The sequence below is a fragment of the Anolis sagrei genome, chromosome 2, assembly GCF_037176765.1.
Source record: "Anolis sagrei isolate rAnoSag1 chromosome 2, rAnoSag1.mat, whole genome shotgun sequence".
NCBI lineage: Eukaryota > Metazoa > Chordata > Lepidosauria > Squamata > Dactyloidae > Anolis > Anolis sagrei.
In genome coordinates this window covers 237975147-237992089 of record NC_090022.1, presented here as the reverse complement: position 1 = coordinate 237992089, position 16943 = coordinate 237975147, and the positions used below count along the sequence as shown (strand labels likewise).

General features: G+C 38.6%; 1 protein-coding gene across 1 annotated transcript in view; it reads right to left on the bottom strand.

Moving 5' to 3' along the window:
- Positions 1–64: 64 nt before the first annotated feature.
- Positions 65–16943, bottom strand: part of ALDH7A1 (aldehyde dehydrogenase 7 family member A1) — a 33253-nt gene continuing 16374 nt past the window's right edge. The window contains exons 8-18 of the mRNA XM_060761987.2: positions 15871–15948; positions 14470–14567; positions 13132–13173; positions 11565–11659; positions 9078–9162; positions 6724–6830; positions 5866–5982; positions 3866–3963; positions 3611–3684; positions 2611–2686; positions 65–474 (exon numbers count right to left, since the gene is read on the bottom strand). Coding sequence (XP_060617970.2) covers positions 420–474; positions 2611–2686; positions 3611–3684; positions 3866–3963; positions 5866–5982; positions 6724–6830; positions 9078–9162; positions 11565–11659; positions 13132–13173; positions 14470–14567; positions 15871–15948 — 925 coding nt within the window. The 3' untranslated portion in view covers positions 65–419. The remainder of the gene's footprint in view (positions 475–2610; positions 2687–3610; positions 3685–3865; positions 3964–5865; positions 5983–6723; positions 6831–9077; positions 9163–11564; positions 11660–13131; positions 13174–14469; positions 14568–15870; positions 15949–16943) is intronic.

Genomic DNA, 16943 nt, shown 5'->3' with positions numbered 1-16943 from the left:
ACAGAAAATATTTTAGTTAAGAAACCAAAAGATTATAAAGTAAAAAACAAATCCAGACATAACACAATTTTGACGTTTTATTTCTGCATTGCCACTATGTATGAATTATTTCCAAATGCATTTGGCAACCAACGTGCTGCCAACGCAGCAGATACACGAAGCATTTCAGTATTTCAGAAGTCATAATCTAAGACTCAGCTAGATTTTTTAAAAGCTCTCTTCCCCACTGGATTCTTGACTTTAACTCTTGAGTACAGAGTTCTAGACACATTGCAGAAATGATAACAAAGTTCACCATAATTGTTTTTCTCCTTGAAGTGAACATGGCAGCAATTACAATGATCTGCTGGTTCAAATCAAACAGGTCTTTGGTTCATAGAGACACCAAGTTCATCTAAGGCAGCACCGTCAAAAGGCATTTACTGGAACTTGATTCCTTGAGCAAGAGGCAAATCCTTGCTGTAATTGATTGTGCTGAAATATAAACAGAAAAAAATAGATAAGCAAGTCATAGAAAACACCCTGCTGGATTGGATCAAAGGCCACCTTAGTTCAGTATATTGTTCCCACATTGGCCAACCAAGCCTGAAAATGCTTACACAGAGATAAGAATGTCCCAACTCCAAGGAGAGCCATAGGTATGCAAAGTTTTGACCAAATGTATTTCTGTATTCACAGTAATCGAGATTGCTATATTTTATTTTGATAGGAGCCCACGGTGGCGCAATGGGTTAAACCCTTCTGCTGGAAGGACTGCTGACCAAAAGGTCAGCGGTTCAAATCTAGGAAGCGAGGTGAGCTCCCATCTGTCAGCTCCAGCTTCTCGTGCGGAGATATGAAAAGCCTCCCACAGGATGGTAAAACATCTGGGTGTCCCCAGGCAACATCTTTGCAGATGCCAATTCTCTCACTCCAGAAGCAACTTGCAGTTTCTCAAGTTGCTCCTGACACACACACACACAAATCGATAGAGCCAGACCAGACAGGATCCATGGAAATTAAAGCCTTAAGCAAGGTATGGGCAACTGCATGACAGGCATGAGCCAATTTCCCCTTTGCCACTGATGGACCCTGAGGGCACATCCAAATATTTCTAATTTTCACTCTGTACATCTCCAAAATAGAGACCACATCACTTCCTACTGTGGAATTATGAAAAGTGAGGCTTCTAGGTTGTTTTCTGTATGGGAACTGAAGTCTTTTACATATTGTGGGGGTTCTCCATGCCGTTTTTGAGTAGAAAATATGGAAATCATGTTCTTTAAAATAAAAGATTGGGGACTAAAGGGATTTGAAGTAGTGGCAGGGGCCAAAATAATGGGTTGCATAAGTCATACACTGCCCACTGGAGGCTAAGCACATGTGCAGAAATCAACATGGAAACCGGAACTTTGCTCAAGCCCACGTATGCTAAGCATACAAAAGAGTCTGTTACCATGGCTACATGACTATTGCCTTTACAGTTCTTTAACTCAGGAATGAAGATCTTTCTCTCTAATAAGTGATTAAGTCTTACATCCAAGAGAGTCCATAGGTCCTACTGAGTGATTTTCTATTGAACGTTGCATGACATGACCTTGAGAGAAGGGGTCACGGCTATGGCAAGCGCTTGAGCAGGAGAGCAAAGGACTCCAGGAATGGGGAGTGAGGGGCCAGAAAAGGATCCTATATGTAGTTAGAGAACCTGCAGCCCCCTGAAACATCATACTTTGAATTGCATTTGATTTCAAATAAAATTTAACAATGCCAATGCTCATTTGATCTAAGGCTGGCAGGGAAAAAAGGCTTGGAAACATGCTAGGCAGAAACCAGCACACTGGAGCTGGTTTTGAATTATCCAACATAGGCATTAAAGTAACACACTTTGGGAAGCTACCATATATACTCATGTACAAGTCAACTTCATGTATAAGTCAAGGGCAGGTTTTGGGATAAAATTGTGGGTTTTGATTCAACCCATGGATAATTCAGGGGGTCGGTGGAGTGTGGAAAGCACAAGTATATAGTGTATAGAGCAAGCATGGGCAAACTTCGTCCCCCTCAGCTTAAGCAGCTGAGGGGGGGGGGGGAGTAAAGGCAGTTAGGAATTGTGGGAGTTGAAGTCCAAAACAGCTGGAGGGCCAAAGTTTGCCCATGCCTGCTATATAGCAAGAGCCACCCCCTGGTGTTTTGGTTTTATACTGTAAGAATAGGTCATATTAAGAACATCATACTTGATCAGCTGATCATAATGTACACTGAACTTGGATATTGTTTTATTTGAATTAATCACTAACTATTCAAATTATAATCTGTACAGATCACTAGCAATGGTCTTGCGAGCAGAAAAACTGGACAAAGCCCTGAATCAACACATTAGGGGGAAACCTATTTAGAATACACACACACACTGCATCTTCAAAATAGCACCTAGGAGAAGGGAGTGAGAACAAAACCAGCATCAATAGCCACTTCATCCTGGGGCAAAAAGCAGTTCAGAGGGGATTTTCACAAGGACCACAGAGCCCAGTGGATGGGTTAAGCTCACTTCTTACATGTCATGGTTCCAAACTTTATTGATTTTCTGTGCAGCGAGTGTGTTTTACATAAGCAGAATCCCAAAAACCTTACCAAGTGGATCTTCTCATATACTGCTTCCACGAATCGCTCCCAGATTCCCTTCCTCCACCAGTGTGTTTATTGCCACCTTGACAGGAGAGTCAAACACAAATTACAGATGCAAAAGTGAAAGTACCTTAGATATTAGTCTTGTGCATTTGTATGGAATTGCTATTAGTTTCGTTTTGTTTCATTCATAACACACTTTAGGCCTATAACTCCCAGAAATCCCAGCCAGTTTACCAATTGTTAGGAATTCTGAGAGTTGAAGGCCAAGACATATGGGGATCCACAGGTTGCGAACCACTGTTCTAGGGCATCTATTTAGATAACTCCATGAAGGCTGGACCAAAGAACTAAGATGGAGCAGCATGAATGGAGTCAAAACATAGGAGGCAATCAAGTGGTATGGCATGAGTATCTGCACAGAAGTAATATGACCCTCTGGGTAAATTTCGATAGTGCAAGTGTGTGAAGAAATAAGGAAACTTAAATGAAGGGCTTAGATATCAAAATATTAGTTATTTCCATTGTGAAAAGAACAGACAGGGTGGAGCATTCCAATCTATTGCATTCATGAAGAGCCCAACCGACAGGCATCTGCTTTGTTGCTTTGTTTACCCAGCCATCTAAAATATCTTAGCCAGACAACATAGATATTTCAAGTTATTACAACTGTATAATTAAAACTGTAGTAAGACATCATCCCATGGAAACAATGTGATGTGAAAAACTTTACTTTTCATTTCAAATTAATTTTTTGAAAATGTAATGAAGGGTTAATAACTTCCTAAGTTCTTAATTCCAAATGGTGGCAGGTTTATTAAGAACTCAACTGTTTTTAAATCATGGAAAACACATTTTTACCCCTGGAGTATTGTTTGGAGAATGGAATAATACAAAAGCACATACAACTCATGTCATTTGTCAAGTGTCATCTTTACCAAAGAGATTTAAATCTACTTATGCCTGTAATAGTGAAAATTATATTTCCTGCAAGATGTCAACATACCAAAGGCACCTCCGATTTCAGCCCCACTAGTTGGAATATTCACATTTACAATACCACAGTCTGATCCTTTAGGCCTAGAAAGATAGAAAAAAAAGTGACGACCATATCAGAGACTGCTATTTTTAAAAGGAGAAAACTTCAACCATTTAATTTGGGGGGAGGGATTAACATTTCATCTAGCATGTAAACATTTATCTAAGATGTTTTAAGTAGGTTTGCATTTGCTCCCTTTTACAAAATAAACAAGAACCGTACCCAAGCCACCGGAATATTCTGCCTAAATCCTTGGTGAAGATGCTGCTAGACAGGCCTTGTTTGACTTCATTGTTCCAGGCAAAGGCTTCATTTTCTGTCTGGAAAGAAACACAGAGAAGTCAAAACTATGTGAAATGAAAGTTGAATGTGCCCAAAAACCGAGAATAGTGAGGCACAGATTCCTAAACTTGGGTGTATCAGTGTACATCAGACATCGTAAAATCAAACCATCAGCATGTTATATTATTAATATATTCAGATGTCACTTATTTATGATATTCAAATTATGAATCTGCTATCATCTGCCAAGTCAGGGCCAGTCGCCAAGGGAGGCAATCAGGAGATCATGGCCCTTATGGCATTACAGTACCAAAGACACAAAAAGACAAATAGGAGAATAATATTTAAGTCATCATCTCTACATTTTTGCTTAAAGCATAGAAAGTATTTCTTCTGTTAGTAATTGTTCATATGCAAAGTATAAAATCAACCCACAAAACGTTGGATTTTAAAAACTATTAAGAAATCATACAAATGAATGCCTTCAGCCAGAAATGAAGCCAGGTACATATGGTGCAGTTTACAAGGCAGGATTTCCATCTAAGTTTGGCAAGTATTTTAAAATGTGGACATTCAAGCAATGAAAGGAAGATAAGCAATCCAAGACACTTGAGACAACTGACATATGTGTCAAGCTTTTAGTCAAGAAACTTTTTCCCTACGGTTGTTGAAATATTCATTTAGCAATGATCAGAAGAAAGATTTTTGTCATTCTAGTTTCCAGAAATTAAAGAAGAAATCTAAACAAAAATTCTTGCTACAGTTAACAATACAGTACACGGGAACTCATCACCTTTGTCCCAAAAGTTCATTCTCATTCATAGACAAAGGGCAAGAGTACAATGCCAAAAGTTATTAAAAGGCAAAGGTTTCCCCTTGACATTGTCTTGTTGTGTCCAACTCTGGCGGGTGGTGCTCATCTCCATCTCCATTTCTAAGCCAAAGAGCTGGCGTTGTCCGTAGATGCCTCCTAGGTCATGTGGCCGGCATGACTGCATGGAGTGTTGTTACCTTCCTGCCGAAGTGGTTCTTATTTATCTACTCACATTTGCATGTTTTCGAACTGCTAGGTTGGTAGAAGCTGGGGCTAACAGCAGGAGCTCACCCTGATCCCTGGATTTGAACTGCTGATCTTTTGGTCAGCAAGTTAAGCAGTTCAGTGGTTTAACCCACTGTGCCACCGGGGGCTCCATTATTAACCAATTAATTGCTCTGGAAGGTGGATTCTGATACATTATCCTAGGAACATACTGTAATTTTGATCTAGAGGGGAAACTCATGGTGCCTTATGTGTTCAAACTCTGGAAAACACTATTTGCAATAGAATACATTTATATCATCACAATCTGGCTACCTAAACAGATAGCACATAAAAGACATGAAATCCCACTGTAATGCAAACATCCTCCAACTTAAGATTTTCTAATCAAAGCATTAAACATTATCCAAAAATGATTACTCTCAACTAGAATACAGCCAACTGAATCCATAATAATAATAATAATAATAATAATACTTTATTTCTAGACCACACCTCTCTCCCAAAAGGAACTCAGGGTGGTTTACAGCACAAAAACAGGAAAACATTTAATGCCTTATGAAGTAGCAAGCAACATCAGGAATAATACAAAATAATAAACAATAATTAACAGTGGGAAGACTTAAGTACTTACTGAAATCCCATTGACACCATTCCAATTATGGGACTAACAGTTGGAACGAAGCCACCATTTACAAGTGCAAAGTGATTTGTGAAACTGCACTGGTTCTCTGCCCCCAATTCAGCACCATCAACATTTCATCATTTATTATTTCAATCATTTCCACCTTTTTATTATGCCTCAGTGTTTAGAAACATAGAAGGAACATTTTAATATAGCACTCAAAGGAGATTCTAGTACCATACCTCCTAACAGCTCACCTAGAAATGTCTTCCTTACCTTAAATTTTAAGACATACAAAATAGGAGCAAATGTCTCTGTCTGCACAACAGCTGCATTATGTGGAAGACCGGTCACGATGGTAGGTTCAACGTAGTTTCCAGGACGGTCTAAAACCTTGAATGAGATGAATCAATGCACAGCACCCATTAGTTTCAACAAGTCAGGTTCTGTATAAAAATATGTTTTCTAGAAAAGTGTGATTCCCTGTCTTGGCTGATAAAAAGAAAGATGCCAGAAATTAAACCCAACACTTCATAGAATTCCTTTCAGCTGGTGCATTAACAGGATAGAAAGATGAATTCATAGCTGGAAAATTCTGACTTGTGATAGCGAGATAATGATCACGACACCCACATTTGTATGAATACTGTCCTCTAAAAGGTCAGTCCTTCTTTCTACTTGTACGAAGGCTTGTCTTTTATGAACAAGGAACCCTCTAAAGATACCTATTTTTAAAACTAGATTCTGAATAGATTGACTCAGTTCAGTTTCCCTCTGTGAGAATACCATGTAACATATCCCATTACTACCACAATCATATTTCAAGTGTTCAAATCATTTCCACCTTCCTGGTAAGACTAGCTGAGGTGGAAGGAAAAGTACATACTAAACCCAGCATGAAGAATGGTCGACAAAATCAAGTGTAAAGATGTAAACCACATGAAATTAAGGTTCGGCTAAAAGAGTATCTTGAGGTTATGATGACAGCAGCAGCATAAATGTGAATCTAGACAGAGGGATTTTTTTTTTTACAATCATCCTAGGGAGGAACACAGCACTGCTTCATCAACAAGCTCTTCTTCTTATGATCACAGCTTTCATTCTGCGGAATAGTAGAAATGAGAATATAATCACCTTCCCACCATAGACCACAGAGCCACCTTGTTGTTTGGCAAGTTCCACGGTATCAACGAACATCTGAACTGCTTGCTTTGTATGAAGAGGGCCATACAGGGTGTTAGCTGAGAAGGGGAGAAAAGCACTTTTGAACAGAATCTTTAAAAATATTCCTCTCCCTCTAAGAGTCCTGTTGGACACGATCAAAGCATTCTGTCTCCAGTGGGTGGTTACACACCTATGAAAACCCCACAAACAAGAAAGGAGGGCCACAGCTCCTACCGGCTCATGTTTCCTAGCATGACACAATTATTCTCTTATCAATATCTGACTTTTTTGCTTTCTTCTTGCTAAAGATATGGGAAACCACTTGCAAGATTCTCTGCCTTATGCATCAAAATAACTTGATTGGATTTGGAGACTATGAATTAGGAAGGTCAGTCTCACTCTGGCTACAATTCTACAAGGTCTTAGGTAGGTATGTTTAACAGACCCTGAAAAATGATGTTTTGGACAGTATTTCCAGCACAGAATTCTGCCTATGGTGTCGGGAATTCTAAGTTTTGTGAATTCCCAAAATAAGCCTTTCCAGGTTCTGTTCTTTTTGAGCTCTACAATCTATTTGAAAATGCATCATGGAGTGTCTATATTCAAAGGCAGGCATTAGATGGCAAATCTATGTGTTCTCTTCCATTTCTCCTAACCCACTTGTATTAAGTAGTCAAATACATACATGACCTATAAAGCCCTAAATGGTTCACGCCTCTCTCCACAATCTCATCTCCTTCTATGAACCGGCACTAATTCTAAGATCTTCCGGGGAGACCCTCACTCCCACCACAGTCACAAGTACGGTTGGTGGGGATGAGAGAGAGGGCCTTCTCAGTGGTGGCCCTCCACCTCTGGAACATCCTTCCAAGGGAAATAAGACAGGCCTTATCCCCCCCCCCCTTTCGTAAGAGCTTGAAGACCTGGTGGCTTCAACAAGCCTTTGACAATAACCAGTTCTAGTCCAGCCCTAAACATTATTGAATATGGCCTTGCACTTCTTACCTATCACCCCGGTCATCTCTCTAATAAGCCCTGAAATGGAGCAGCCACAGATCTGTACTTGCTATTGCAGTTAGCCTGTTATAGAACTGTACTTAATTCCCAGCCCCTTCATATTTTGAGTTTGCACTAGCCTTGGCCCGGCTTTTTAATTGCTCTGAACAGGCAGGATTTGTTTTGATATACATGTGTTATTTTGATAATTTTATGCTTATGTTGTTTTGTTAATTTTATGTTATGTTATGTTATTTATTTATTTATTTACTATTCTTGTATACCGCTGTATCTCAAGCCCGAGGGCGACTCACAGCGGTTTCCAGACAGCAAATAACAAAGACCATAAAAGCAGCAAAACAATCAATATACCATAACAGTTAAACTACACATCTCCATTACTAGGTAATACAAACATCAATACACAGTTCTCCCAACCCCCCCCCCCCCCCGATCGCCTCATCATCCAAGCGTGATCCAAATTCGATATCCATTGTTCCGTTCCTATGTTCAAATTACCATAATTGCACTGAATTACTCAAATGCCTGCATAAACATCCAGGTCTTCAACTTTCTACGGAATGTCAAGAGAGATGGTGCCAGCCTAACATCTACAGGAAGGGCGTTCCACAGCCGAGGAGCCACCACCGAGAAGGCCCTATCCCTCGTCCCCGCCAACCGTGCTTGAGAGGCTGGCGGGATCGAGAGCAGGGCCTCCCCGGAAGATCTCAAAGTCCGGGTGTTATGCTGTTTACTTGGTACGTTTCGGTGATGTTACTTAAAAACTACCCCGAGTCCCCCTCGGGGAGATAGAGCAGTATATAAAAAAAGTATTATTATTATTCCCCTAAGTGTTTCAAAACTTCTGATATGCGAACCCACCATTCAATTTCAATCCACATACTACTATGCACACATACATCTCAGAGACTTCACCGCTAGTCCTGGGGCAGAAGAGAAATCTCTGCTAATGGTCATTTGGAAGTGGCAGATCCTTAAGCTAGAATTCAATGTATGAGCAACCCCTTGGATTACACTATGTAATACGATTTTTGTTCCTGGATTATAAATGTCATAAAACCTTTGTTTTTGTGGGACATCCTGCAGCACATTTTGCTATAGTTTTTCAATAAATATCTCCTAGAGTCTCAACCAGTTCAACATAGTTTGTGGTAACTACACAAACAAAGTTTTTGGAGTATAAAAGCTACTTTCAAAGTAAGGACCACACAATTAAACACTTTCAAACCAGGAACAGATTTTTTTTCAAATTTTGTGACATAGTGATATCAAAAGACCACACACTGTCCACAAAGAAAAGCTCTTACCATCTAATGGATCTCCAATGCGGACCTGCACATATGCTTTAGCAAGTCTTGAGACCACTTCATCGTGAATGCTTTCATGCAAAAACTAAAAAGAAAAGCATACTGTTAGTAATCAGTCTTTACAGTGCAAACTTCAACCCTGGCATCTTCTGAAGATTATTCCAAATGCTTAAAATTCAGCTGAAGTACTATTCTTTTCCTGTTATTCCTACATTGATAAAGTAAAATTGTGACAAATAGTCTCTCTGCTCATATGAAGTGAACTACATGCTTTATTCCCCGCAACCATGTGAAACAAGTTACAATCTATTCTAAAGAGTAGGAAACACTTCTGCTTTCTCAATATAAAATTAGCAAGGTTTTTTAAAGAGCAATAGGAAGAAGAACTTCAGCAAAGCCTAAAACATTCTAATTGAGAGTCAGTGAGGTGCAATAGCTTGAATGTTGGACTAGACTCTAGAAGACTCAAGTTCAAATCCCTACTTGGCATGGAAATCCATTGGGTGATCTTTTCAGATCCTCTCAGCCTAACACTGGTAAACCACTCTGAACCAATCTTGCCAAGTCAGCCATCCTCAAGCTATGACCATGCTATTTGTGGAGTGTCCGTTTTACCAAAGCTATTTAGATCAAGATATGGCTGTCACATACTCTCACCCCTAGAAAACTCTATGATAGGTTCATTGTTAAGTCAGAAACTACCTTAAGACATGCAACAGGAACTACAAAATATTTGTTGGCAAAATAAAAAGGTCTAGAACCCAATGATCTTTCCCGTTCAAGTGTCCTCCTTTAAAGCATGATTGGTTTAAGATCTGAAACCAGGTCTAAACCAGTATGACTCAAATAATTTATACAAGAGCATGCTGTATACTGCAGACTTAAATTAAAAGGCAGAATAAGGAAAAGTGACACTATACACAATCCAGAGGAAGAGTGAAAAATACATCTTGTCAGACTTCGAAACTGCTTTGGTGTTCACTGGGCTTAATGGTTTTGTTATTCAATTGGTTTTAGAGATGATTTTCATGATTCTTCTGTTTAATTTTGTTTTTTTTATGGTGTTAGCTGCCTCAAGCACTTTTTCTTCAGAAAACAAACAAGATAAAAATACAATAAACAAACAATTTTGGAATGCTTAATACCTTCTGGGGCATAACACACTTAAGTATTTGGATGCCAGAAGATCTGCAACAATTCTCTGAATTGTACCTACTTGATTTTATGTTTTGCAAGGCAATTCATTTTAAATTGCTTTAATACACACACACTCATACACGTATATTCAACTAATCAAGGAATAGGCAACATATCCTAAAGTTTATTTAAATTTTCCTGATCATAACTTTCTATCAATACGATCTGCTATGTTACATGATCTTAATAAATGTTACATACATTAACTCGTAAGTAACAAACAGGCTGAGTGTTCTTTATCCAAAATGGGGCCAGACATATTGGATTTCAGATTTTTTTCAATTCTGGAATACAATAGTGTAAAGGTAATTTCACACACAATATTTCAAATAATTTTGTGCATGAAAGAAAATCAATGTAGAGCGTGGACAAGTGTGGATAAGGAAAGGTTGCTGACTTGTAACCATGTTTCTTCGAGTGGTTATCTGTGAAATTCACACAACCTGCCCATCCTCCACACTGCTGTCATGCCTCAGTTCTTGACTGCTGCTTTGCAGCACCGGAACTGAGCCTCCAAAATTGGCTGCTGCATTATATTATGGGAGGGTGGGCGGGGTTGGAGCACCTTAATTACAGAGCTTTTTACAAGAGTCCGATACAGCTGCAACAGGCACAGGAAACTACATCAGGTGTGTATTTCATAGAGACCACATAGATTATTTCTGAAGTATTTTGGATTTTGAAATTCTGGATAAGGAATACATTTTAAAATTATTAAAATAAAACATTCCCATGAGACTAACACTCTCATCAAAGTATAATTAGCTAAAAGAGGCTCATATAAAGTGCTGACCCATGAGAAGAAAAGAGACTTCCCCGCACTTCAACAGATTATGAGAGCAGATGAGGGTTTCCAAAGCAAATACTTAATTTTTAACTGAGAACTTATTCCGCTACACTACCTTGGAAATGACTGAAGCAACAGCACACTTTAGGTTCCATCACTCCCTTCTGTTCTACCAACATGACATAAAATGAATCACATGAAGAATAAGAGACAGTTTTTGAATGAAGAACGAGTAATACATCCTATATCCTCAAGAGCGGGTTGTGTTGTGTGCGCAGCTGAGAGGAGCAGGAGGTGTTCCTACAACAACACTCATGTGGCCATGCTTGTTGGCTTGTTCTGGGAGTTACATAGTAGTTTTAAAAAAGTAATTCTTCCAAGTTGTGCCCAGCACCACTGCTAGTGCTGATACAGACATCAGATGAATGGGGGTATTACCGAGCTATCATCAGAAGATATACTATACAATAAAGAAACTAATGGAAATGATAACATTGACTTACCAGCCTCCTTGTTGTCGTGCATCGCTGGCCTGCTGTCCCCACGGTTGCAAACAGAGTAGATGGGATGACCAGGTCCAGGTCAGCATCTTCAAAAACTATAAAAGATTTAAGAGAAACATATCAATGGTGGGAAAGAGGAAACTTGGGTAAAATAGATGCATTTCAATGAGAAGGTTAAGGGGTTAATCAGTTTTTGTGGATAGCTATTAAGACATTGTATTATTCACTAAGCCTCTTTCCAATGCATGATGGGGAAATAAGTCTGTGTTTTGCATATTGTTAGTAAGACTTCACCTGTTTCCATCACAAGCAATTGGTTTGGCAAGGACTGCTTCTAGAAAGTCCCACCTCAAGTTAAACAATAGATGAATCCAATTATAGCACTTTATAGCACTTTATTACTACTTTCACTATTATGTCTCAAACTTATAGAGCCATGGAACATAGTATGGTGAAGTACTTAAAATTTCCTAATGCACATAAGATTGTAATGCTCTAACAAACACTTCTAAAAACTTCATGAAACATCAAATCTAAGATTCTATAGGTTTTTTTTTCCATGTCAGGAGTGACTTGAGAAACTGCAAGTCGCTTCTGGTGTGAGAGAATTAGCCATCTGCAAGGACGTTGCCCAGAGGACGCCCGGACATTTGATGTTTTACCATCTTTGTGGGAGGCTTCTCTCATGTCTCCACATGGGGAGCTGGAGCTGACAAAGGGAGATCAACCCTCTCTCCCCAGATTCGAACCACTGACAATGGTTTAACCCATTGTGCCACCAGGGGCTCTATTTTATAGTATGAAGTCTCGCGGTGAATTTTAGCCATTATTTGTTGGACACCGCTTTGAGTCCCCCAGGGGCAAGATAAGCAGTATAGAAATTTGTTGTTTTTGTTGTTCATTCGTTCAGCCACTTCCGACTCTTTGTGACCTTATGGACCAGCCCGCACCAGAGCTCCCTGACGGCCGTCACCACCCCCAGCTCCTTCAAAGTCAAGCCAGTCACTTCAAAGAAATGCAGTAAATAAATAATAAATAAATAAGAAGCATTTGGGGGAAAGGGTAAGTTGGCAGACTCCAAATACATTAAAGGGACTTTACAGGCAAGAGTAAGACATAGTCACTGAGTGACTTTCTTTTGACACAATGAAAGTCATTCAGCTCCCAACAGACAGACAGATAGATAAATAGACAGACAGACAGACAGACAGACAGACAGATAGATAGTATGGCAGGGTATAATTTGGACACAGAAAAGAGGAACTCTTCTATACCAAAACAGTTTAAAATTAGCCTAACCCTAGTAGAACATTTAAGTTTTTCAGAATAATGTAATTTATTTCCACAAGGGCAACTGCAACAGCATTCCAGATACTCCTCAGTTCTTATATTTATCTAGAAGTGAAGCAAACAACAGAGCAACTTCTGGCTTCTGTTCTTCACAGCAAGTATAAGAACTAGATACAACGTATCCCACAAAGTATGGTAACTTTTCCATGTTGGAAAAAAAGAAAAAGATGAACAACTAAAAACATCCCATTTAGCTTGCAACAGTAGCGTTCGTTACCAATAATCGCATTGTTTCCTCCAAGCTCCAGCAGAAATCTTCCTATTAAAGCACAGAAAAAGCCAGTTAGGTGAATAGTAGCCAAATTTGTTATTAAATCTGTTATTTGTTATTCACCCACACTCCCACTTCCAATAGCCTTCGTGATTTCATCAGGACCATGTGGAAAGGGTAATTCCAACAAATGAAAGCAGCTAACGCAACAATAACACAGGCCTACAAAACTGTGTTTACATTTATAGAAATTTGATGTCTAAATCCAAAAATGACCTCAGATTTTTTTTTTCCATAAAAGGTTTTTTTTCCACAAAATGAGTTCTACCTTTCTTATGTGGCTGAAATTAGGATTTTTAAAAATCCAGTCAATACATGCAGCAGTGGCATTTGATCTCATCAGGCATCTAATGAGAGGGACTGGAAATCATGAAACTGTATCCCTGAATGGTCTTTTTCCTCAGCCTTAAAGAGATTAGAGGATTTCTTTGTATCCTATTCAGGAAGGAGACAAGTTTTGTAGCAGAGGATGCTAGTGTCATCTCTGAATGCTTAACTCCATTATTCTCCATTCTCTCTCTTTTCATTTGATTTTTTTTTTCAAAGGAAAGTAAGAAGAAACAGCTGGTGGGCTTTTGTAAAGGCTCAACACAATAAGAGAGAGAGAGAGGCCTTTCCTGCAAGGGAGGCTAATTTATCCCCCCTCCTGGAGCCCTTGCACTGCCAACCTTTTCATGCAGGCTGGCAACAAACACTTTACTGGGTGCTGAGAAAGGGGATGTACTCTTTTTAAAGTGTTTTTAAATACTGGAATTTGTTTATTTGTATTCTAGCATTATAACTTTTTCTGGTTCCTATCTGTATCTATCTGATTTTGATCTTCTTATGAGCTTCCTTACTGCTGGGAGGAAAGCAAGGCAGTAAGTCAACAGTAGAAATATATAAAGAGGAGCATGAACCTTTCTTCCATGGAATGGAAGGCTTCCCTCACTTATGAATTTATGTTGGGGCAGCAGTAACCTCCTTTCCCCTTGAACTTTTTGAAGGCAGCAACAATAGGAGAGCAATGCTGATACTTTCTCCAGAAGACAACTCAAGAGCAAATCCACCCTCATCCTGACTTTTCTACAAATGCCATAGTGCTCTGAGGAGTGAAGGATTAGTGGTAACATGGGCTTGGATAGTAACTCAAGCAAACATCTGTTGACTCCTACATTTAAGCAAAGGAAGATTCATCTATGTGCCCCTCCCTCCTCCAGCCTCACTTGGTCTTTAACAACATAGTGGGGGGGGGGGGGGCAGTGAAAAGGGAAAGAGACAGACTGGGGCACATAGTTCACTTACCAAACCTTTCCTGGACCTTGAGGGCCACTTGCTTGCCTACATTTGTGCTACCCGTGAAGGATAGCAGATCAATTCTTTCATCCTTCGCTATTGCTGTGCTATATAAGACAAGACAGAAATATTGCAAGCCAGTCAGTTGTCAATCAAACTGAATTAGACAAAAGCACCATAGGAACAGAGACCTGTTATTTACTTTTAAAATCTATTCCTCTCATGACATTGATATACTTAACATTCTGTTCACATACAACATTTCATCTTTACCATGTTCTACCTGCTTGGGTAAATGAAACATATTTTTAAAGTATTGCGTATACTAGAGTATAAGCCAAGTTTTTCAGCCCTTTTTTAAGCTGAAAAAGCCCCCCTCGGTTTATACTCAAGTCAAAGTTATTTATTATTTTACTCTGTTGTTATTATTATTATTATTATTACATTTATTATTTTATTCTTATTCTTATTATTACATGTACATTATTTTACTCTATTATTATTATTTATAATTTAAGTCTATTTGTTATTATATTATTTTACTCTATTATTATTACATTTATTATTTAATTCTATTTATTATTATTGGAAGGACACATAAGCAAATTTACATTGAAGAAGGTTGGAATAATAATTTAATCAGAGGTGGACAGTCTATCTTAAATTACAGTTTTATGGAAATGCTCAAAAACATTTAACCTCCCTCAATTGATGTAATTTTATTGGTATCTATTTTCATTTTGAGATTTACCAGTAGCTTCTGCACCACCCTAGGCTTATACTCGAGTCAATATGTTTTCCCAGTTTTTTGTGGTAAATTTGGGTGCCTCGGCTTATATTCAGGTCAGCTTATACTTGAGTATTTACAGTGTGTATTATAAATAATTGAAAGAGTCCACATTCCAGAGAGCAGGGGATGAAGACATGGCAATTAAGATTGCATCAAAATTTCAAATATACTAGCAATAGTAACTGCAACCTTAACCCAAATACTTAGATTTGTATTGTTGTATCAAAATAAAGACACATTTGCTGGTTACAAAAATGAAATACTACAGTTGATAGACATTAAAGGCTTTTATTTAATGTGCCGAACATAATCTGCTCTTAAATATGCAAAATAGATAAAACTTACTAATGGTGGAAATGGTTTGGGACTCTGTATTTATTTTCCAATAATCATAACTACATTCCTTAGTAGCCCAGATGACCAGAACTATCTTGTCAATCTCAATCAATTGAAAGAAAGGATTTCCATTTAGTAAAGGAGCTCACACTTTTAAGGCAACATCAAGTAAGGATTTCTTGTACTGAAAAAGTCGGTTCACAGTTTGGGCAACAGACAAAAGAACAGTTTAAAGCGCTACTAGAAGATTTGTACATAACATTTCTGAATTCTTTATAACATACCCAATATCTGCTCCACCACATATTAGAGAACAGATAGCACCTGGCAGTTTGTTGGCTTCCAAAACCTGGGCAAGTATTCTAGAAAAGGAACAAAAGATTAATTAAAAACAACCATTTGTTCTTGGCTAAGAATAAAGTGTGAATAGGCATGAAGCCAATGAGATTTTTCTTCCCAGTTTCACATTTCCTGAAATGAGTTTTTTAGGACTAAAGTTTAAAAGGAACTTTTTTACTATAAGAATATTCCAGAATTAAGCAGAGCAAAATATCTAATATTATCTAATATACAGTATGACCCCTGAATCTGTAGACTCCACATACTTGAATTAGACAAAATATTATTTCTCTAGGGATTTTGTAGGCCAGTGGCTCCCAACTTGTGGTCCGTGGACCACCAGTGGTCCGCAAGAACGAAAATATGGTCCGCAACCTCACCATTACTACACCGTTGCCTCGAAACCCTCTTATAGTACAGAGACAACGGGGATGTTGGGAGGGGAGAGGCTGACTATCCACAAAATGTTACTACTGCATGGTCCGTTGCCTCACCGTTGCAATGAGAACGACTGATCTTGCAAAATCCTCTTATAGTGTCGAAGTTCATTAAATATGGTTTTCTGTGGACGAGCAGATGGCATATGTTCTGTATCAGAAACTAGAGCTGATTGTGGCCTATCCAATGCAATTTTCTGAATCAGCACCCCAAATAACCAAACCGAATCGAAAGCTGACCAAAAACTGATTAGTAATCCTTTTGGTACTAATGTTGGAGAGTGGTCCCTGGTCAAAGTGGTCCCTGATCAAAAAAAGGTTGAGAAGCATTGTTCTAGGTCCTCCAAGCAATTTTATGTCATGAGTTTGCTGGAAGTTACCAAAGAGCCATGCTGGGAGACCTAGCAAATTCCTAAAGACTACCTCTCAGAGCAGTTCCCTTGGAACATATTACAACAATCTGGTTTAGGAGAGAAGATACACTTGATTTTATTTGATTGTGAAATATATTTTTCATGCATTTGAGATTTTTTTAAAAAATCCCAGGGCTTCTGAATTCAATATCACTTCATAAAACACAA